Here is a 22,025-nt window from a genome sequence, read left to right on the forward strand (position 1 = left end):
CCATTATGTCTTTCTTTGTCATATTTTTTCAGCTGCCTTCAATATGTCCTCCCCAAGGACTGGCTGCAGAAATGCTGCAATGCAGGGCGCCTGGGTGGCTCAGTCCATTGAGTGCCCAAGTCTTGATTTCGGCCCAGGTCATGATCTCACGGTCATGGGGTCAGGCCCTGCATTGGGCTCCACTGTCTCTCTGCCCCTCTCCCCCACTTGCACCCACAGGCTCCCTCTCTCACTCTTTATTTTTTATTTTTTTATTAAAATTTTTAATGTTTTATTTATTTCTGAGAGAGAGGTTGACAGTGTGAGCCAGGGAGGGTCAGAGAGAGAGGGAGATATAGAATCTGAAACAGGCTCCAGGCTCTGAGCTAGCTGTCAACACAGAGCCTGACACGGGACTCGAACCCACGAACTGTGAGATCATGACCTGAGCCGAAGTTGGATGCTTAACCGACTGAGCCACCCATGTGCCCCTCTCACTCTCTTTAAAATTAAAAAAAAAAAAAAAAAAAAAATCTGCAGTGCATTATCCTATCTAAGCCTTTTAAAAATTTTTTTCTTGCAAATGAGCATTTGAGCATATAAATAACATATATTACGGAAGCAATATGTAGAACACTGGGTAAGAAAAAATTATTTCCATTCTTGAGTATTCTACAAGTTTGACGATGGGATTTCTTTATTGTCTAAATCAGAGATTCTTGCATACTTTAGAATTCATTTCAATACATGATAGCCCTTTTAAAATGACAAATAAATTTAGGTAGTTTGTTTTTGGAACCGATTTTGAGAGTTTCACTGTACTGTATGAGGTAACTGGTGTCCTCCTGGGGTCCTGAGCCAGAGTCAGCCAAGAGTCATTGAGCCACATGCCCACGTAAGGTTTTTGGTAGAGCATGTTTTTAATTCTTTAAGATAATTACCTTGCTGATCTGGAGACCTTTGAAAAGTCCATAAAATTAATTACACCATGAGATACACCCTCTGCCCAGCTGCTTAAGCACTGGATCAGTTTTACCGGATGTATCAGTGTGATTGCAATACAGTGTTATAGTAATACCCATTCATTGTGTGTAGGCATTTCTAAAGTATGATAATAGTGATAATTACATGGTTATTAAAAAGTGGAGGAGCTTTTGGGGTGCCAAGGTGGCTCAGTCGGTTGAGCATCCAACTTTGGCTCAGGTCACGATCTCTCGGTTTGTGGATTCAAGTCCCATGTCGGGCTCAATGCCAATAGCTCAGAGCCTGGAGTCTGCTTTGGATTCAGTGTCTCCCTCTCTTTCTCTCTGCCCCTCCCCTGCACGCGCGTGTTTGCGTGCTGTGCGTGGGTGCTCAAAATAAACACTAAAAAAGAAAGTTCAGGACCTTTTGCTGTTGTATGGTTAAGATAGGCTTGGGGAACCTGGTACATTTTTGCATACTTCCTGTTGGTGCCATCTGACAATTGTGCTTAATTACTTAGTCTATTGCCTTTGTTTCATTTGATTCTTTGACTTTACATTGTAAATTTGGTTCTATGACTTGTAAAAAAGGTCTCAGAACTTTTTGTAACTATTCTGAAGTCAGCAGTAAATGGTAACTGAGAGCTAACAAGACCAGCTTGCTTATGTGCCAGGTATTAGTATAAGTGGGTGACATGTATTACTTCAACCTTGCAACAAGCTAGTGAGGTGGAGAGTTTTATTGTCCTCATTTTACAGATGAGGACACTGATCTAGGAGAGGTTACCCAGGGACACATCCTAGAGTGAGTGGTAGAACTTAGGTAAGCGGGTAGGTAAGTAGATCGATAGGCAGACAGGAAAAAATAGAAGCGTCAAGAGTAGGAAGGGAATAATCTTGCTGAGAGGTATAATAGTTCCCTGGCTGGCTGCTATGTTGTAGGCATTATGTTGGGCACTGGGGGAGAAGAGAAGCACTAGACTCGAGCCCAGCCCTCATGGAAGGCACATTTGGTCATGGAATGCCAAAATATAAGTAATTAATGTTGCAGTGTGAACATTTTTATAAAATGGGTATATTGGGGCACCTGGATGGCTCAGTTGGTTAAGCTTCCGACTCTTGGTTTCCACTCAGGTCATGATCTCAGGGTTTCATGAGTTCGAACTCCGTGTCTGGCTCTGCACTGGCAGCACAGAGCCTGCTTGGGATTCTCTTCCTCTCTCTCTGCTCCTCCTCTATTTGTACTGTCTGTGTCTCTCTCAAAATAAGTAAACTTAAAAATATTTTTCTTAATAAATAAAAGTTGATATATGTACGAAGTCTGTAAAAGTAGGCTAAAGGAAGGAATCGGGCTTGTAGAGGAGACCAAGGGGAAAGAACATCTCACAGAGGAGAGGACTTGTTTGAACACAACCAGAATGTGCTTAGAGGACAAAGACCATACATTTTGTACTTTGTATCTCCGGAAAGTGCCAGGAGGTAACGAGTGCTCAGGAAGTGTTGGACAGATAAATGGTGGCAGTCTGACCAGTTGGGTGTATTTGTCCAAAGAGCATTGGAGGAAATGCTCCTCCCCCCCCCACCCCCTCCCCCATTGAAAACACGGGGCCAGGTAGAGGTGCAGTGTGCTCTTCAGAGGTGGCACTGTGGGTATGTCCCTGAAAAGTGACATGTTTGGGTGTGTGACTGCCATGCTGCATCACATATCACTCTGCTTTCACTTGGACCATGTCCCCTGCCAGGAATAGTCCCCTACTCCCAATCTCCTTGCTACACCTGCTTGAAACCCTGCCCCGCTTTTCAAGACCTTGATAAAGACAACACTCCTCCATAAAGCTTTCCCAGAAACTGCCATGCAGGTACCCTCTCCTTTCTCCGGAGTCCCAGCACTCTTTGTCACTCATTTGCCACTTACTGGCATATTGCATTGGGTCACCTCTTTAATTACTCTGTATGATGTTATTTAAGTTTTCCTGTATTGTTCTCTGATTCTTATTTTGAAAAGGCCCTCAGAAATCATCTGCTAACCTTCCCATTGATAAAGAGGAGCTGGAAGCTCAAAGAGTTAAAGAATTGTATGGTTCACATAAGCAGTTAGACTGAGTCTACCCAACAGCCTGATCCCTTTTAACTGGTGCTTTGCTTTCTCCTAAACTTGGTAGTCAGTTTGTGGGGGTGGGGAACCATGGATCATGCTTAGTGTGAAACATTTATAAATGGAAGAATGAATACCACTTTGGCTCCCTGACTACTATAAAGATAATGTGGTTCCCATATTATACTATGTAGACAGTTAAACAGACTAAGACCTCAACCATTAGATGTGTTTGTTCAGAACGACTATCAGAAGAGCAACTATGGGACAGCTTTCCTGTTCATTTCACCCGGAATACTATTAAAGACGGCGGTTTGATTCATTTCTTAAAGCTCACTTGAACAACTCAGTCAGCTTTATATATTTCTGACAGTTTAAACTTAGGTGGTTTATTTCTAAGTTTTGATTAAAAATTAGTCTGTTTTCCAATATAAAAACCCTTTTTCTTAATTTAATAACTTTTGCTTCACAGTGACATAATTAAAGGACGGAGATTAGATCCCACAGTGCCCTTGTCATTGCTACATGAGAAATCCTCCTCTGACTCAAAAAAGGAGGCTTACCGGTGACAAAGTCCATTGTCCCCAACATCCTCATCAGGGATTCAGAAGAGGTGGCACTTTCTGCATGCATTCTTAAGTGAGCAGTGTATAGAAGAGTTAGGTAGGAGGTTATTGTTGAATAGGGACACAGCCATGACTTATGCGAGATTTGTCACACAGAAACCAACACAGTAGACCCTTGTGATTCATTGATTTCACATTCATATATTCAATTATTCATGCAACAAGGACCCAGAAGATCCATGACGTTTAGTCCTTTGTCATTTGAATCAGGTGTGCTCTGAAGTACCTGTGCAGGAGCAAATTGCTTAGCTGGTAACAAGCCAACTGCCCCGTTGTTTTTAGCTCATTATCCCATATGTAAGAAGTCATGAACTGGTCAAAACTTGTTTCTTTCTAAAAGAAAGCCAGGAGGAAGAAGAGTAAAGTGAAGTCCTAGAAAGTTCTGGTTTCTGGTTCCTTACCAGAAAACAGAAATCTGGGACAAATTAGAAAGCTGGTGTGCTGTGTTTGGCAGTAGATTGAATCCCTGAAATGCCTGGTACAAAAACAAGGAAGAGCAATTCCTAGAAATGCCTCAGCAAGTGAACTGACCAGTATAATGTTGCACTTTCCGGGGCAACTGTAATCTGTGGCATCATACACCAATTAGTGTGTACAGGGACCTCAGGAATTGTCTCTTGTGGAAAGCCCGAGTCTACTGTATTTCCATTCTCCCCACCCCCAATCTTTTTTTTTTTTTTTTTTACTAGGAGGCCTGGTAATGATATGTTGACTGAATAGCCTTCTTAGATTACAACATTAATCTTGCAGGTGTTGAGATGTCTCAGATCTTTCGTTGTTTAAGGCTTTCCAATCAGATAAAACTAACATATAGCAGTAACCACTTGTATCAGATGCTGTTTTTTTAAAAGAGTATGTGGCTGATCAGATTCTGTTAGCGTCCTAGGAGGAAATCATCGTGAATAGGGAGGACAATGAAAAAGTGGTATCTCCAGGTAGAACTAGAAATTGGGGCAGTAGTCACCCTAGATCCTAGAATTCTGAGACTGGTCAGTAAGTCAGAGGGTAAGGATGGCTTCTTAATGTCTTGTTAAAAAAACACTTAGGGGGGAACCTAGGTGGTTCAGTCAGTTAAGTCTATGACTCTTGATTTTGGCCCAGATCATAATCCTACTGTTTATGAGATTGAGCCCCATGTCAGACTGTGTGCTGACAATGCAGAGCCTGCTTGGAATTCTCTCTCTCTGCCTCTTTCTCTCTTTGTCTCAAAATAAATATTAAAGAAAAACCATTGTCAGTTTCAAAGAAATACTCTTAAAAAATACTTAGAATAAATGTACTCTTAAATCTTTTTTTTTTTTTAATTTTTTTTTTAATGTTTTATTTATTTCTAGGAGAGAGAGAGAGACAGCATGAGCAGGGGAGGGTCAGAGAGAGAGGGAGTCACAGACTGAAACAGGCTCCAGGCTCTGAGCTGGCAGTCAGCACAGAGCCCGACGCGGGGCTCGAACCCAGGAACCGCGAGATCATGACCTAAGCAAAAGTTGGACGCTTAACCTACTAAGCCACCCAGGCGCCCCTTAAATCTTCTTTATCTGTTTCACCCATTCCCCCTCCATCCACGGCCATGTGGCAACCACCAATTTGTTCTCTGTATTTAAGTGTCTGGGTTTTTTGGTTTGTTTTCCTTCTTAACAACAATAACAAAATGCCTTAGAATAGAAATTCACATACAGCCAACCGATTAGCTCCTGAATCAGTAAAGCTGGGAATTACCACTCCCCCTTCTTTATACCTGATCTCCTAGGAGGTTCCCTTTCACCCTTCCGAGGCAAGTTTTTATATTCTCAGTTATAACATGGACAAAGGATAGTATTAACATAAATCCTAAATTCTAAAAAGTAGCTTTCTCAACATAAGGATAGCTATGACTTCACAGCAGAAAAATAGTAAGAAAAGGAAGAGAAATGGAAAAGACATGGAGAAGGTTGGCTTTCTCCTCATTTGCTGGACAAAGGACCTACAATGCCTTGAAAAGGTGGGGCTGGCAAAAGTCTACAGTCAGTATCAGGACAGAGTCTGAATATTGTAGGTCACAGGTGTCCATAGGATTTCAGCCATCACCAGGTATGGTATACGGATAAGTCAAGTCCACCACAAAACCAGAGACAGCAAAGAGGCACTGTTTAACATGTGAGGAAGCCATGGCAGTATGAAAGGATTTTACAGACAGAAGCGTTACAGACACTGTTGCCAAGTCAAGATCTCGACAGCAGATACTCAGGGGCTTTTTACTGTCTTTAATGCTGAGAGCTGCTGTGTGGTATTTATTACCAGCTTCTCTAGTCTTAGAGTTTCTACTCTTCTATGGCTGGGCTTTGTTTTCTGAATGGACTGGGGGAAATTGCCTAAAGGGCTAAATAAACTTCCTGGAGATTGGGTAGTTACAGAGGAACCCTATAGTATGAGGCCGTATGATGTGCCACATGGGAGCTGTCTCCTTCCAGGTCTCCAGTCCCAAGTCCCTTGGTGTTGCACATAGATCTCATCTTAGCAGTCATGCCATTGCTCCCATCCTCAGCATATTTGATATCCATGTCTCCAAGGACAAGGCTCTGCTTGTGTGGATGAGTAGTTTATCAGCACCTAAGTGGTGGACAGCACCACAGCCACCCTGTGACCAGAGGTTGCTCTTCTGACCCTTCTTAGCCACTCCACTTATAAAGGGTTACTTTTGGTTTGGTGTGTATACTTAACTGATTTCATAATAAAGGAGCTTTGTATTCACAATTTTAAGCTAGATTCTAAGCAGTTTTAAGTATTGCAGAAAAGATGAGTAACTGTCAGGGAAAGATGCACACTGTGGACCAGAAGATGAGATCGTTAGTATGATGACTGACTGTGTATCTTGGTGGAACCGATGCAGAATTCTCAGGAGACCTGGCTTCTGGCCCTGTCTCAACGTTCATTAGCCAGATGACCTTTGGGCAAGTCACTTCGCTTTGCTAGGCCACTGTTTTCTTCACTTACATGTAAGAATTTCTGGCTAAGAAAAATTTTCTTCTCCCTTGACACAGACGTACTGTAGATAGAGCCATTCCCACATTTCTGTGCAAGGTCAAGCATTTTAATTCCTCTCCTTTTCTTGTAATCAAACCTTCAAATCTTCAGTCCATCTATTTTTCATACCTTAATTACAGGAAGGATTAGATTGAATTGTTGAAATTAGAACCTAGGCTTTCTGCTTAAAGTTTGAGTGCATGGAAAATAGGCTCACTGATGAATAGGGTATACATATACTTTTATTAAAATATACCACTTTGTTACCAAGTCTCCTGCATGGTAGTTGATGAGTATATATTTTTGGAGTTGATAAATAATAATCTTCCAGGTCATTTTAACATGTAGATCTTTGGTAAGAAACACCTACCTATATTGCTTTATTTGAGTGTTGCTCAATGGATTCTTCAGAATGCTTTATTTACTTTATTCTTTAAAGGATAGCACATGGGGCATTTGGGTGAATCTGTCTGTTAAGTGTCCAGCTATTGATTTTGGTTCAGGTCATGATCTCATGGTCATTGGATTAAGCCCCCGTGTTGGGCTCCACACTGAGCTTGGAGTTTGTTTGGAATTCTCCCTCTTATTACTCAGCTCCTTCTCTCTTCATGTATACACATGTTCTCTCTCTCTCTCTTTTTCTCCCTCTCTCTCTCTAATAAACTTTAACAAATTTTTAAAAATGGGCAGGATACTACCCTATTAACATGGTTTATTTCTTTAGAAAAATTATGGTAGAGGTTTCTAGTCCCTGCACCCATGTATCCATTCTCCTCTTTTCCCATAGATACAAAGTTTTGGCTACAAATATGGCCATCCAGAATAAGGCCACATCTCCTAGAGTCCCTTGCAGGTAGGTGTGGCTATGTGACTAAGTCCAGGCCAGGTGAAGGGAGTTGAAGCCATAATGCAGCTTCTCGCAGTATGCCACTTAGAGCTGTGCCCTCCCCCTTCCACTTTCTCTCTTCCTTCTGGTTGGAAGACTAGATGGATAAGGGCTCCACAGTATGTATTGAGGAGCAAATAAATGAAAGGAACTTAGGTTCCTAGCGGCTTTGTAGAGTCTAGTCCCCATCAGACATGTTAAAGTTAAATTTCATGACACTCTGATTCCAAATTATCACAAATTCCCAATTATTAGAGTGTGAATTTGTGAGAGTTGGTTCATCATATACTGTTTTGTCCCCTTTAATTCCTTCTGGTTAGACTGATTTATGGCGTCATTATGTCCTTTGCTGTATTTGAAAATATTTGGAATTACGCTATCCCCCTGAAATGTGAGAGGAGCCCCAGCACTAAGCACTGTGTTCACTGGCAACAGCCCTAAGCTCTCCATGCCATCTGATCTAGTGGTCTGAACCGTGTGCCTGCCCTCTCCATGAGCTCCTCTCTGAATTTTATCTCAGGCCTGAGATGGTAGCTCCTTGTAGGCTGCTATGTAATGTAGAAGAGGATGAGGTTAGGCCTGTCAGGGTCATCAAGAATGTCACTATCCTTCTACGCCTAATGCCAGCTCTACTACATATCTGCAGAGAAAGAAAGGGACAGGAGAGCTTGGGAGGAGGAGAGCTGGTGGTAGAGCTTATGAGAGTTAAAAATTTTCAAACAGACATGGTTTAAAGCAGCAGTTCTCAAATCCTGGTGCCTAGACAGCAGCATTAGTAACCTGTGAATCTGTTAGCAGTGCACCTTCTCAGGCTTCATCCCAGACCAACGATATCAGCAAGTCTGGAGGCGAACTTCACAGTCCATGCTTTAAAAAGCCGTCCTGCACAGTCAGTTGAGAACCACTTCAAAAGAATGTTGGAAAGCCTGAGAGCGGTAGCTACAAGGGCCGTACCCCGATGGGAGTACGGAGTCCAGAAGAACTTTGGCTAAAGGAAAACCACTGGGTGGGGAATGAAGTGAGGAAGCACATTCTTCAGAGAGAGGAGTGAGAATAAGCCGGGTTCACATCACGCTCCTGGGAAGAGTCCACATACTGTACTCGTGTGTTTGGTTCGTGGAGCCCCGCTAGCCTCTGCTTCTCTGTTCAGGCGTTTCACCAGCCAGATGTGCAGAACTGCCTTTGTGTCACCGCGATTCTTAAATCGCTGGTATTTTGGGGTGGAAAAGGTGCTACAAACCCAGGCTGTGATGAATAAGGAGAGCTCTTCAACCATCTACCTGGCAGCTTGGCAGGTTGAACCTCACCTTGCCCTGGGAGAGGGTTTTGAGCCAGGAGCCAAGCCCTTTAATGGCTATGAAGGGAAAAAAAGTGGAATTTCCATGTAAGGGGCTACCAAGAATATAAGCGCCTATTTAATAAATTATTTTTTGAGATGCCTTTTCCATTTTGGTAGTTGAATTTTGAAAAATGTTTGGAGTACTATAATTATCATTTCTGGGAAAAAATACACATTGCAGTATTTTTGTTTTTGCTGCAGGTCAAGTTGTCGTTCCGGATGGAAAGTAAACACGTCCCTTTGCTCAGCTGCAGCTCACATATTTGTAGTCTCTGGGTGCCCTCTTGGCGGTCGTGGTAGATGAGGGTTTACGCCGTGGGTACACAAAGAATACAAAGACGGCATAGAAATGTGGGGCCCTTTCAGGGGCTTGGCCCAGCGCAAGGCTGATTAGGAAGGAACGGTCAGAAGGGTGGAGAGGCCTTCAGAGGAAGAGTTGTGGGAAGGGAGTGAGGCTGTTCCGAGAGACGCTGACCGCCAGAGGCGGGCTGCAAGGAGGAAGCACTTTCTTATGTGGGAGGGCCTTTAGTAGTGTAGGTATGAATGTCGGGAGGCCTTTGTATGTCTGTTTGGGAGAGGCAGTCATTACCACTATATTCCATCTTGTCACGTTGCTAGCGTTGTGAGCCAGGCTGGTCAGCACATCTTGAATGCAGAAATAGCTGGGGAAGAATCTCTAGGGAAAACTACCTGTATGAGGCTGCTTCCTTCCTGCTCTCCAGACAGAGCAGAGACTGTTCTCTCAGAAAAGTGGCCTTTTTTTTTTTTCTTAAAGGAATCAATAAGGAAAGTAGTGGAAGCTGATAGAGAAACAGCACTGGAGTCCAACTTCTAGCATGCTAAGATGACTGTATGTGGGGCTTGCTAAGAGATGTATGTATGTGGGAATGTATATGGTGTGCCTGTGTGTTTCATAATTGGCTTCCCCTTTATCGATAAGAGAAGACATTTAATGATCACGTCCGTGTCCCAGACGTTGTGTTGGGCATTAGGTTTAAAACAAACTGAGAGGAGAAGTGAGCTAATATGAGGGCCTAGGATAATGCCCTGCATGCATATATGTATGTGTTTATATATATGCCTATGCATGTATAGGTGGAATATGAAATATTCTTTTATATTTATGTAGCTTTTATGTAGTATTTATATAATACAAGCGAATGTGTTCTTATTATCTCTAAAACAATCTCATAGGATAGGTATTTTTATGCCCCATTTAACACATAAGTATACTGCACTGAGGAGTCTTAGGTTAGTCTAACGCAAAGCCTAGACTTCATGTACCAATTGACAACGCTTGGATGTGCCAGGCAGAGGACTCCTTGCAGTGTGTATTATCTCGCTTAACTCTTACAACAACCCTGAGGAAACCTGGACAAAGAGAAGTGTCAGGAAACGTGTCCAAGATCACACAGCTGGTTGTAGAGGAGCCAAGGTTTGAACGCACTTTCTTTTCAAATCTTGATAGGACGCAGGTAGGTATACTGACTCCCATATATGCCAGAGAGATAAAAAGTAGCTAAAAAGTAGCCTCATTAAATGAGGAGCAAGGGGTACAAACAAGTATTTTATGTTAAGTAAAACAAATAAAAAAGGACGAGAAAGAAGAAATAAATGGCCAAGATAATTTTTTCAAAAATCTACTTCCATATATTTAGCCGCATGTTTTTTGGGACTTTTTTCCCCCCAGAATGTGCAAACCCTCATGAGAAACAACCGCTTGAACAGCTAAATAGCCTGCTGTTCTTTACGGCTGCTCTTGTCAGCAAAGAGCCATCTCCAGCCGTGCCCTGCGGTGCTCTCTGCACAGCCTCTTTCCATGCTTCTCCACGCCCTCCTTATTCGTGGTACGTCATTTTAATCACATAAGTGCAGGGACTTCTGAAGACCTCCGATCAGCACATAGTATTCTTTGGAGCCCTTCTAAAGACTTCTGAAATCCATATCCCACCTCTGGGACTCAGGAATTCGACAGAGTTGCTGACAATACCCTTGGTTTTTCTGTTCCTTGCTTCTTAAAGTCTCGTAAGATCTCATTTTTTCGACTCTACTACTAAAACTACATTGTTAACAAATACTGGCATTTTACAAGAAAAGGACTGGCTTCTCCTCTAATTCAGCAGTTACTGTAGGTCCTCCCAGAGGCCCTGCTTGCAGAGGAAGAGCTCGCAGAAGGCCTGGCTGGAGGCTGGAGGACGTCTGCAGAGACGCCTGCTCTGCCAGCCCCCCCCCCCCGCCCCCCGTGCCCTAGATGGGCAGCGCTGCACCTTTCAAGGCCCTACCGTGATTTCACAAAAGAGCCTGGGTTTACAGCATCCCTTCCTCAATGCGGGGAAACTTGAAGCGCAGAAAGCGACTCACCCAAAGTGAAGATCGCGCAGCAAAATAGAGGCTTTGTTTGTATTCTGTAATGGATGTGGCCTTCCGCTTCAGCACCACCGTGGGGAGTTCTTCATTTCTAAGGTTTATACCTCTATGACATTTTCAGACTGGTACGAAGATTCCTCTTAGGATGTTGCTGAACTGACAACGCAAATTTAGTTAATGTAAGTTTCCCTCATTAGTCGTTTTCCCATTCTCTGGTAATTTTCATTCATTTTCTGGGGACTTGTGTTTACAGCTTTTTAAAAAAGGGAACGAGGTATTCAGAGAAGTTTGTTAGGCAAAATTAGTCTTTTTGAAAGCACTCTTCTGGATTTTGTACATTTATCCAGACCATCCTCTGAAGCTTTATTTTATTGCCAGGTTTCTAAAAATAAAATCATGGTTTCATTTTGAAAGTTGGTTACTGTGTACAGATAACTAAATTTAATCATATGAATGGCAAATCCTCTGGGAATAAATTGAATACATGTTCATGGTGTGAACTAATGGATGATGAAATGAAGCATCCCTGGACTCAGAATTGTAATAAACTTTGGTAAACCGTGATTTAAAATTCAGTGGGATGTATGCAGGCCGTGTTTGGGATCTGACTCTCCCACTCCCTGCCCTCTACCCTTCTCTCAGCTATTTTCGCACCTCCCAAGGAGCTCTGACCTCTTCAGAGAAGACTCCAGAGAACTTGTTGATTCAGAGTTGCTGAGAATTAAAGCAGCCTCAGATCCCCTGGGAGTGTGGCATGTTGGAGGGAAGAGGTGCCTAGAACAGTGAATCAACTTTACAAACGTCCGGGGACTTTACAAATCCTGATACCAGTGTCCCAGGTTCCAATAATTCTGATTTAATTGGTCTGTGGTATACTCTTGAGCTTCTGGATGATGAAGCTCCCTAGTGATTCTCATGTGCAGCCAGGATTGAGAATCATTATTCCAGCACCATGGTTCTCGGACCGCCCAGCACGTGAGAATCACACGGAGGGTTTGGTCAGAGACATTGCTGGGCCCCACTCCCAGTTTCTAATACTGTAGGTCTGATGCGGGGCCTTAGAATCCGCATTTCTAGCATATGCCCAGGAGATGCCGATGCACTTGTCTGTGGCCCACTGTTTGAGAACCACTACTCACGACCACTGAATCACCTGGAAGTCTTGCTGACGTGCAGATTCAGTAGGTCTGGCCTGGGCGTCTGAGTCTGTATAGCCCTAACAAGTGCCCGAGTGACGCTGATGCTGCTGGTCCAGGGAGGCTCTCCCTTTGAGTAGCAGAGCTCCAATGTAAACCATTATTTTCAACCCAAATCAGTAATATCCCACATTGAAAAGATGTGTGGGCCGAGAGAGTCCTTGAGGTACCATGGGGCTCAGCTTATAGTTTGGACCATTTGCTGGCAGGCAGATCTGGAGGGCTCAGTGCTTCCTTGGCATTTGGCCAGCTGCCATTTGACAGGATGTTTGAACATGCCCTTCGCAAAGCTCTATTGTCAATAGGGAACTCCACTGTAATGGCTCCCAGTTTGCTCGGAGGAGTAACACAGTAATTCTCAGCTCTAATCACACAATAGAATCACCCAGGGAGCTATTAAAAGTATTAATTCCTAGCCTCCTCCTCCAGAAATTCTGATTTCATTGATTTAAGGTGGCATCTAGACAGTGGTATATTCTTTTTTGCCCCCTCCCCCCCAATCCTAAGTTTAGATTTTATTTAATATCCACAAAGAGACATTTGCATTTCTGGAAATTTTTCACTAAATGCCAATCAATTAATCTTTATGTGAGGAATTACAGGGATCAGTTGGAAAGGTATTTTGGTTCAGAAAAAAATTTCTCACTCTTTTTTTCTTCAGGAGATTGAAGTTCATTTTATTTCCTTAGGAATTAAACACAGCACTCAATGTTTCCATGCATATATGTGATATGGTAACGTATGCAGGAACTCAGCAGGCCTTATCTGTGTGTTTTTTTTTTAATTTATTTTTTTATAAGATTTTTTAAAACTATAATTTATTGTCAGATTGGCTAATATACAGTGTGTAAAGTGTCCTCTTGGTTTCCAGGGTAGAGTCCTGTGATTCATCACTTACCTACAACACCCAGTGCTCATCCCAACAAGTGCCCTCCTCAGCACCCATCACCCATTTTCCCCTCTCCTCCACCTCCCCATCAACCCGCAGATTGTTCTCTGTATCTAAGAGCCTCCTATGGTTTGCCTCCCTCCCTCTCCAGACAGTTGTTATTCTTAAAAGCTTGCGAAGTGATTGGAATGGACAGCCAGCCTGAGACCCACTAAAGTATCGTACGTTGCAGCTTTACGGATCGTTTCATTTTTTTCCCTCTTATATCTTGCTAATTTATATTCTAGGATGCAAAGTAGCTTTATTAGGTAATGAAAACAATTTAGTATGGCACTTGCAACAGACCGCCAAGAAAAGGGTGTATGTAGATTCCCTCTCTGTGAAATCCTAAATCCAGAGTAAAAGAAAGTGCTGGGAAAGTACAGCTGGTGTTTCTGAACAAGCTGAAAGATGAAATATTTCTGGGACTGTATCAACAAGCCTAATTTTTTCCCCTCGGGGTTATGATTGTGCGGAACGAGTCTTCACCGCAAAGCTTGCCAAAAAAGGTTATGATAAAATCGTGGAATGTGAATGAAGAGAATTCACAGTGTAACTTTAAAGGAGTCAGTCTCTAAATTTAAAAACATAGGGATGACATGTGTCTTATATTTGTAATAGAAGTTTTCAGAACAAAATAATGCTGGATACAAAAACCAACCAAACAAACAAAACTACCTTTTATTGTGTGATGTCTGTAAGGCCAAGGAGCAAATGAGTTTGGGAGGCTGGCCGACCAGAAAGTGTTGAGGACGATACTGAGGACCCTGAACTCTGTCTTTATCTTTGCAAATTAATTTTGTGTTCTATGTGTGAGCAAAAACCAGAGCTGCTGACAAAATATACAAGTAACCAGGGAAGCCAATGAAGAAAGTTGAAGTCCCTTTTGCTTTTGGTATTGTGGACCAATGAGAAGATTGTCGGCTTCAGAGGCTGTGCCGCTTGCTTTGTGACCTTAGGCAAGCTTCTTAACCTCTCTGTGCCTAGCTCCTCATCTGCCAAGTAGAAAGGAAAATGTCGCCTCTTCACAGGGGATGTATGAAAGGAGAAAAGGAGGGGCATGGTGCATTATGCATAGAAGGTGCACCATTAATAAAGATTGCTTTCATTTCCCTAGTGCAGTCGTGAGAATTGAATCCTTAATGAGAAACATTATCTGTCAAAATATTTTTCCTGTACGTCTTTATTGGTATTTCCTACCTGGGAAATACCTAGTTTAGATTTCTTCTTCATAATTGTGAGGTATGTTCTTACCTTAGCACCTTTACCCTTGCTGGTGCCTCCATCTGAGACTCTCCTGCCCTGCTGTTTGTGTGCCTTCTCCTTTCTTTCATTCAGGTCTCTGTGCAGCTGCCCTGCTCACCCACCGGCTACACCCGCGTTGCTGATTCTACTTCAGGGCATTTATCACCGCCTGGCACCATGCTGTGTAGCTCTCTGTTGATTGAATTTTGAATCCAGGAGGGCAAGGACTTTGTTTTATTCCCAGCTCTAAGCTCTGTGCCCAGAGCCCTGGCACATGGAAGTCATTCAGTAAATATTTGTTGGATGAATGAGAGAAGGATTAGAGATTTCTCAGACTGTACCTCGGCTGGTACTGTGAGGAGATTTGCCTGCCAAGACCGCCAAGTGGCCCCTGTGATTCCTTCACTGATGCCATAACTACTCCAAGACTTCAGAGGTCCTAGAATCTTCCCCTCTTTGCTCTGTGCTCTGCCTGCTAAATTCTGGGATCTCAAGTCTAATCCAAAGTTGGGGTCCCTTGAAATGTCTCTGTGATTGGAACTCACGAGGATTGTGTCCCAGTGATTGTGTGCTGCGCGCACACGCGCGTGTATGTGTGTGTGTGTGTGTGAGAGAGAGAGAGAGAGAGAGAATCAGGATAGATTTCAGGAAAAGGACCCAGCACCCAGCAGTTGATCTCATAGCTAGGTACCTGTCTGAATTTCAGTAGTCCATTATATGCTGCCTGTTTCCCATTAACAAGTATGCAGCATTTTAAGTGACCATGTCAAGAGATTTGGAACGAGGAAGAAAGCTTTGGTGTCAGATGTGTGGGACTCTGCAGAAAATCAGATATAGCGAGAATCTGGCAATATAAGTTTCTTTTCTCTTTTTTCCCTTCCCATCTAGTAGTTGTTATTTTGGCTTTGGTTTTATTAAAATCTGTATTTGAGCAGAAAACTCTTGAATGCGATTGCTACTTGTAGATCATAATTGCACTTTCCCTGTTGACCTAGGAACCTGGAGAAGATCTACAGTTGGCCGGCATGTGGTCACATGGGTTAAAGTGACTTAAATTGATACGCACTTTTCATTATTACTGTAAAATCATTCTGATACTGAGTGACCCTGTCAATATTTTAAGGGCTATCCTCTTAAAGGAAGATAACTAATAGGATGAAAGAAGCTTATTTTCTCTCCATGACCTCTGTTACAAGTGATTCTGTCACTTCAATCTTTCTATATCTGGGGCAGTTTTTTTTTTTAAATGCCATTTGCAAAGTGTTACTGAGGCAACCAGACTGAAACCTTGTTAATTAACTTAACTATCATATATAGATTTGTTAGGCACCGTAGGGGAAGAGTCAGAAGAGGCTTCTTTTCAAATGGATGAAATTTAAAATTCAGAGGTAATATCAAAAAAAACCTTCTAAATGAATGGGAAATACGTGTGTGGCTGTAGTTTTCTCCTTATTTTCTTCATGGGAGAGAGATGGAATGGAGACATAGATGAATAAATGAAATCTGTTGGAAGAATTAATTTAGAAATGGGCCGAGAAAGAAAAGTATCATAAAGACACTTCCCGATGCTGTGGTAACCATGGCTGGGTAGGCAGGTGATGGCTGGTTGTGAGAAGGTGCTAGTAAGAGTTCTAGATAATCCATCAAGATCTGAAAAGACGATTAAAAGAAGAGAAAAGCTAAGAACGTTAACAATTACAAAATGAAAGATACAAATCTTAGAAATCTAGGTTCTTTAAAAACGTCATTTTACAAGTTGCCAAGTCAGAGTAATAGGCTTGAATCTTGTGCCTAAAGTTAAGAGCAAAACCTTAAAAATTGAAGTAAAAAAATGATAGCAATATAAGGAGTTACTGGTTCATAGTGGATAATTTTAATAGATTCTTTGTGGAAATTAGATTTAAAATGTTAGAAGCAGTCTGAATGTCATAATTAAGCTTGATTGGATAGATTTGCAAGTCTACATTCAGTAAAGGGGAATACATGTTCTTTTCAAATACCCATGTATTTTAAAAATGACCTTAGGCCATATTTATACACATATGTGCCAACATTCATTCATTCATTCTCTCTCTCTCTCTCTCTCTCTCTCAAGAAACTAACAGAGTAGTACAGCATATGTTCTCTGGCAAGAGAATAAAACAAATTCAGGAGGAGGAAAGCCAAAAATATTTACCTATACAGAAATTTAATAGCATTCTTCTATAAAGTCTTTAAAGAGGGAATCAAAGTTGAATTGTAGATTACTTAGATATGAGTTACATTGAGAGTCCTATAAAAAAAAAAATCACAATATAACCAAAGCAATATTTGGCCTAAAGTACTAAAATCATAATTGAAATTGTTTGCTTTTCTAAGAAAATAGAGGAAATAGAAGCCATCCAAGCATTACTCTTAAAATGCTAGAGAAAAAACAAATAATCTGAAAGACAAAGAAGAGTTTCAGAAACTTAAAAGAACTGATGAGCACATAAACTACAAACATAAAGAAAGAAAGAAATGCTTGGTAGCAAAACCTGAAATGAGTTTGAAACTCTAGATAAATTAGATACTTCTTACTCTACAGCGTTAGTATAGATGATTCTAAAAGAGGTAGAATAGTTGAAGTCTAATAACCGAAGAAATCTGTCCCTTCTTTCTTTAAAAAAAATACCAAATTCAGATAGTTTTTACACATGGGTTGTATGAAAACCTCAAAGAATGTTTAATTCCTATGTGACTGAAACTTTTATAGCAGAGAAAGGAAGAATGAATGATCAACAGCTCACTGGCCCATTTAGTATAACTTTGGAACGGAGAGTGGGTGAAGCCAGCAGGCACACACCCCAAAGAGCTACAGTAAGTATTAGTCACGTTTATAAGCTTAAAAACCTTAAAATGTTAGGAAGTCAAATCTGGCTCAGTCTTTAGAAAGAGGCTTTACTCTAAGAAAACAATGAAGATTTTAAATCTGCTGATTGATTGTATAATAACTTACGGGGAACGCCAACATGATCATCTTGAGAAAAGTTGAAAAAGATTTAACTTCATAAGATTTAACTAACCTCATTTTTAACATTCCTAAATCCCTTTGGACAGTGATTCAGGCAGTGTCGGTGATAGCCTACCTTTTGTATTACAAAGGCAGGTTTTTTTTTTTTTTTAAGTTTATTTATTTTGAGAGAGCGTGCAAGGGAGAGAGAGTCGGGGAGGGGCAGAGAGCGAAGAGAGAGAGAGAGACTCCCAAGCAGGCTCTACACTGGCAATGCAAATCCTGACTCGGGGCTTGAACCGATGAACCGTGAGTTAGTGATCTGAGCCAATGTCGAGAGTTGGACACTTAACCGACTGAGCCACCCAGGTGCCCCACAAAGGCAGCTTCTAAGAAGTAAACGAATCTCTCAAGTCTTGAACTGCAAACGCACCACTAGGTGACAACATTGATACCATGAAGCTGAAAGAGTGGAATAACTAGGAAGGTGTAAGAATGTTAGGTTATAATGAAAGCATGTTTTATTGAAGCATGTATTTGGAAAGTCTGATCGTATACACCAAGTATTTCTCAGGATAAGAATGGAATAGAATGTGATACAGAATAAAGTTCATCGCAGCGCATTAACAAGAGGAGGAATGAAGTGTTGTTTGCAGTTAAAGCCACAGAGCTCTTGGTATGAGCTGCGTGTGTGCATTTGCCAGAGAAGTCATCCATGGAATGTACTTCACAAACTCCATCTCCATCAATCCTCGTACTGTCAGGATTCACTTTCTCCTTCCCAGCTTCTTGATTTGTTGTGTCCACACTGATGGATATCCCAGAGTGGGATTCCTCTTGTGTTCTGCTCACCAGGCAGTTGTTTGGGGTTACCGTAGGAAAATAGGATATATGCCTTCTCCATATAGCCTACTGTAGCCACGCTGGGCTCCCCGCTCCTCTGGGGACACGCAGGATGGCGTTAGCTCTTCCCACCACAGGGATGCTCTTCTCCCAGATGTCTCCATGGCCCGCTCTTTCCCTCCTTCAAGTCTTTGTTCAAACATTGGCTTCTTAGTGGTGCCTGTTCTGACCAGATTATAACCCCCCCCCCCATCACTCTGGTTCCCCCTTGCTCTGTTCCATTTTTTTCTCCATAGCAGTTAGCCCTCCGCTACTACACAGTTTGCTTATTTATGATGCTTACCATTTATTTTGTGTCACCCACCACTGTGCTGTAAACTATATGAGGGCAGGAATCTGTGCCTGTCCTTTTTACGGTGCAGCTCACTGCTAGAACAGCAGGTGCTCAGTAAATATTTTTTAATGAATTTGCTAAAACTGTGAGTAGGAAGGCTCTCCCATCATATATTTTGATTAGACAGGAAGTAGACAAGGAAGACGGTCAGTGAAATGAAAGATACAGCGATCAAGGTAGGAATATCCTGAGGAGTACTTGGTTTTGGAAATAGATCTACTTTTGTAATACAAAGAGATGAGTGGTCTGGAAGTGAGGACACCTGGCTCCCTGTTTGACTTGTATCAGTGAGCACAGGTACAGACTATAATTTTTAGTTTAGAAGAATAAACTGGGTGACCTGGATCTGACCGTGCTTTGTGATTCTGGATGGGTTTTACTGTAGAAAAGACAGAGCTAATAATCACGTCCCCCAGTACCACATGGCATCATTTTCACCCAACATCTTCTGAACTCCAGCCCTCCCTCTACCCCAGAGATCACGGGGTTATGATGATGTACTCTGAGTTTGATTCAGCCTTTTCCTCAAGGACATAATGTTGGTGTACGTTTCTTAAAAGTTTAAACCAAGAGACTCAGCTATGGGCCGGGGCTCCAGAAGCTAGGGCTTTGCTCGATTTATTTTTCTTTTCTTTTAAAATGGAGGCACAGCAGTGGCCAGTACATGATACCCAAGGAAGGAGAGGGGCATTTGATAGATCTCTGCTAGAGACTGACATGCCAGATGGTGTTTAGGGACGTTACCTTGCCACTTAGCTCCTTCTCCCTCCTGCGAAGCTTCCCTGTCATAGAATCCAGTGATCTTAAGTAAGTTCATCTCTTCAAAATGTAGGGCTCAGAGATAGAATTCTTTGGTGTTGATAATCACCTGCCTTTGTGTCTGGTCCCTGAAGTAGCCAGGATGTGTTTGTGGGTCTATTTCGGGATTTTAAACATACGCTGTTTTCAGAGAGCAGCCCTTAAAACTCCTTTTTTAAGTTCAAAGATCTTTCGATCAGTCAGTGATGAAGGTCTCTTCCCAGATCGTGCACGTCACGTAGGCACCTTCCTGCGCCACTCTTGATTTTGGTGGGCACACCAAACATGGATTATTCAGCACAAGTGAGCGGGGAGGTGGAGAAGGCCACCACGGCCCCCCAGCCCCCCCTCCCCCCCATGTCTTGAGCAGATCTCGGGAGATTTTCATGGCTGGCTGAGCGGAGTGTGATGGTTTCCACCGGGTTTCTTTCTCTCCCCTTCCGTCCGTGAATCGATCCTCAGGCAGGACTGCCCTTGTGCCTGACACCAGTGTTCCACACTGCCCCCCGGGCATGTGCTAAATTCTTTCTCTCCCATTTAGAAGAGAAGCCAGATTGCTCCAAGGCCCGCTGTGAAGTCCAGTTCTCTCCACGTTGTCCTGAAGATTCCGTTCTGATCGAGGGCTATGCTCCCCCCGGGGAGTGCTGCCCCTTACCCAGCCGCTGCGTGTGCGACCCTGCAGGCTGCCTGCGCAAAGTCTGCCAGCCGGGATACCTGAACATACTAGTGTCCAAGGCGTCAGGGAAGCCGGGAGAGTGTTGTGACCTGTATGAGTGCAAACCAGGTACGCGCGGGCATCAGGTCGGCGGCCCCGCTTCCCTGCAGCCCAGGGTCGCAGGCCCCGCTTCCGCCGCCGGCCTCCCAGGGAAGACGGGCTTTGTCGCCGGCACTCTGCACACCTGCTATCTGACTGCTGTCTTCCTGGTCAGGGTGATAACCCGCTGGTGCACATGTGCCTCCAGATAGGGACCGTCTTTTTTCCTCTCTCTCTTTTCCTTCAAAGACTGCTTGATGCAGGAAGAGGGTTGAAAATTGATGGTGCTGTAGCTCCGTGCTCCGTTTGCCCCAGAGAAAATCAGAGCTTTCTTTGGTAGACCTGTCACTTGATCACATTTAAAACCAGTCATCAGACGTAAACAGAAAGATGCATGTGTGACTACGCACCGAAATGCCAGAAGCGTTAGAATAAAACCTCAGCTCCCATCTTCCTCCTTGCCGATCCCTTGCCATCGTCCACTGGCTTGATAGCATGTGCTGGGTCTACTCGGACTGTGTGCTCACCTTCTTTGCTACGTTTGACTTGTTGTATCCCAGCTACTTCTTGCTTCGCAGTATTTCTAACATCCTGGTTCTTGTGCGTTTCTAATACGGCCTGTGAGCAGGTCTAGAATGTAGTGATTTCCTCTTTGCAAGTTTCTAACCATTGGTCAGACTTTTTTTTAACTGCTGGATACACTGAACTGCTGTTCAGCCTCAGGCAGAACAGTCCCTTGTAGTGTTCTGCCAGAGACGCGTCCGGCTGACCCTCGCCATCCACGTAACCACCGCTGGCTTCCCTCTCTCTCCGCGTCTTTGTTCCTAACTCTCAAGGTCTTGTCCCCTGCCTTCCTGGCACAGATAGGGGCCCTGCTGCCACTCCCTGGCCTTGACTGAAATGAAAACATCAGTGCGACGAGTGGGTTCTGGGGAGCAAGGAAACCGCAGACATTTGCGAAGAGCCAGTGTTTCCTTTCGGGGACTCCGAGTGCAAGTAAATGTAACAGTAAATGGTGCCTCTGTTTGCCCCTTCCAGTTTTCAGCGTGGACTGCAGCACCGTGGAGTGCCCCTCCGTTCAGCAGGCCGTGTGCCCCCTGGACAGCTACGAGACTCAAGTCAGACTCACGGCGGACGGTTGCTGCACCCTGCCGACAAGGTTGGTCCATCATCAGTGATCAGCCCTCCTCTGTCTCGGGGGTTAGCATCACCGAAGGCACACTTTCAGGCACGCGCTGCGCCCTCCCCGAGTTACCAGGGAGATGGAACACTCTCCTGTTTCTCTGGAGAAATCCAAGCCGCTCCTGTGACTTGGTCTTTACACGTCTCGTTCCTCGGATCAAAGCCAGGTGTCCTCAGGTTAAGTCAGTGCCCCTTACAGGTTCTTCCCGCCGGGGCGCCTGGGCACTCGACAGGTACACGTGTCCCTCAGCACGCAGCCAGGGAGGCAGCGGGGTGCTGGGCAGAGTAGGGACATCACTGCATCCTCTGCAGTGAGTCATCCCGGTTCTTACATGTCGTGTCCAATGGGGTGAAACGCTGCAGGCCCCACGGAGCTGCTGCCCACGGAATCCTTAACATTTGCCATCATGCACCCCCTGGACCTGCTACTTGCTGGGGCAAAGAGGAGTCTAGGCTCTGC

At 43.5% G+C, this 22,025-nt stretch overlaps 1 protein-coding gene across 2 annotated transcripts in view; it reads left to right on the plus strand.

The window, feature by feature from the left end:
* CRIM1 (cysteine rich transmembrane BMP regulator 1) overlaps positions 1 to 22,025 on the plus strand; it is a 190,496-nt gene that overhangs the window by 68,446 nt on the left and 100,025 nt on the right. For both annotated transcript variants that reach the window (XM_039257229.1, XM_039257228.1), the window contains exons 3-4: positions 20,171 to 20,413; positions 21,422 to 21,542. In XM_039257229.1, the coding sequence (XP_039113160.1) occupies positions 20,171 to 20,413; positions 21,422 to 21,542 (364 nt within the window). The remainder of the gene's footprint in view (positions 1 to 20,170; positions 20,414 to 21,421; positions 21,543 to 22,025) is intronic.

The sequence above is a fragment of the Hyaena hyaena genome, unplaced genomic scaffold (genome assembly GCF_003009895.1).
Source record: "Hyaena hyaena isolate Hyena2069 unplaced genomic scaffold, ASM300989v1 scaffold_607, whole genome shotgun sequence".
Taxonomy (NCBI): domain Eukaryota; kingdom Metazoa; phylum Chordata; class Mammalia; order Carnivora; family Hyaenidae; genus Hyaena; species Hyaena hyaena.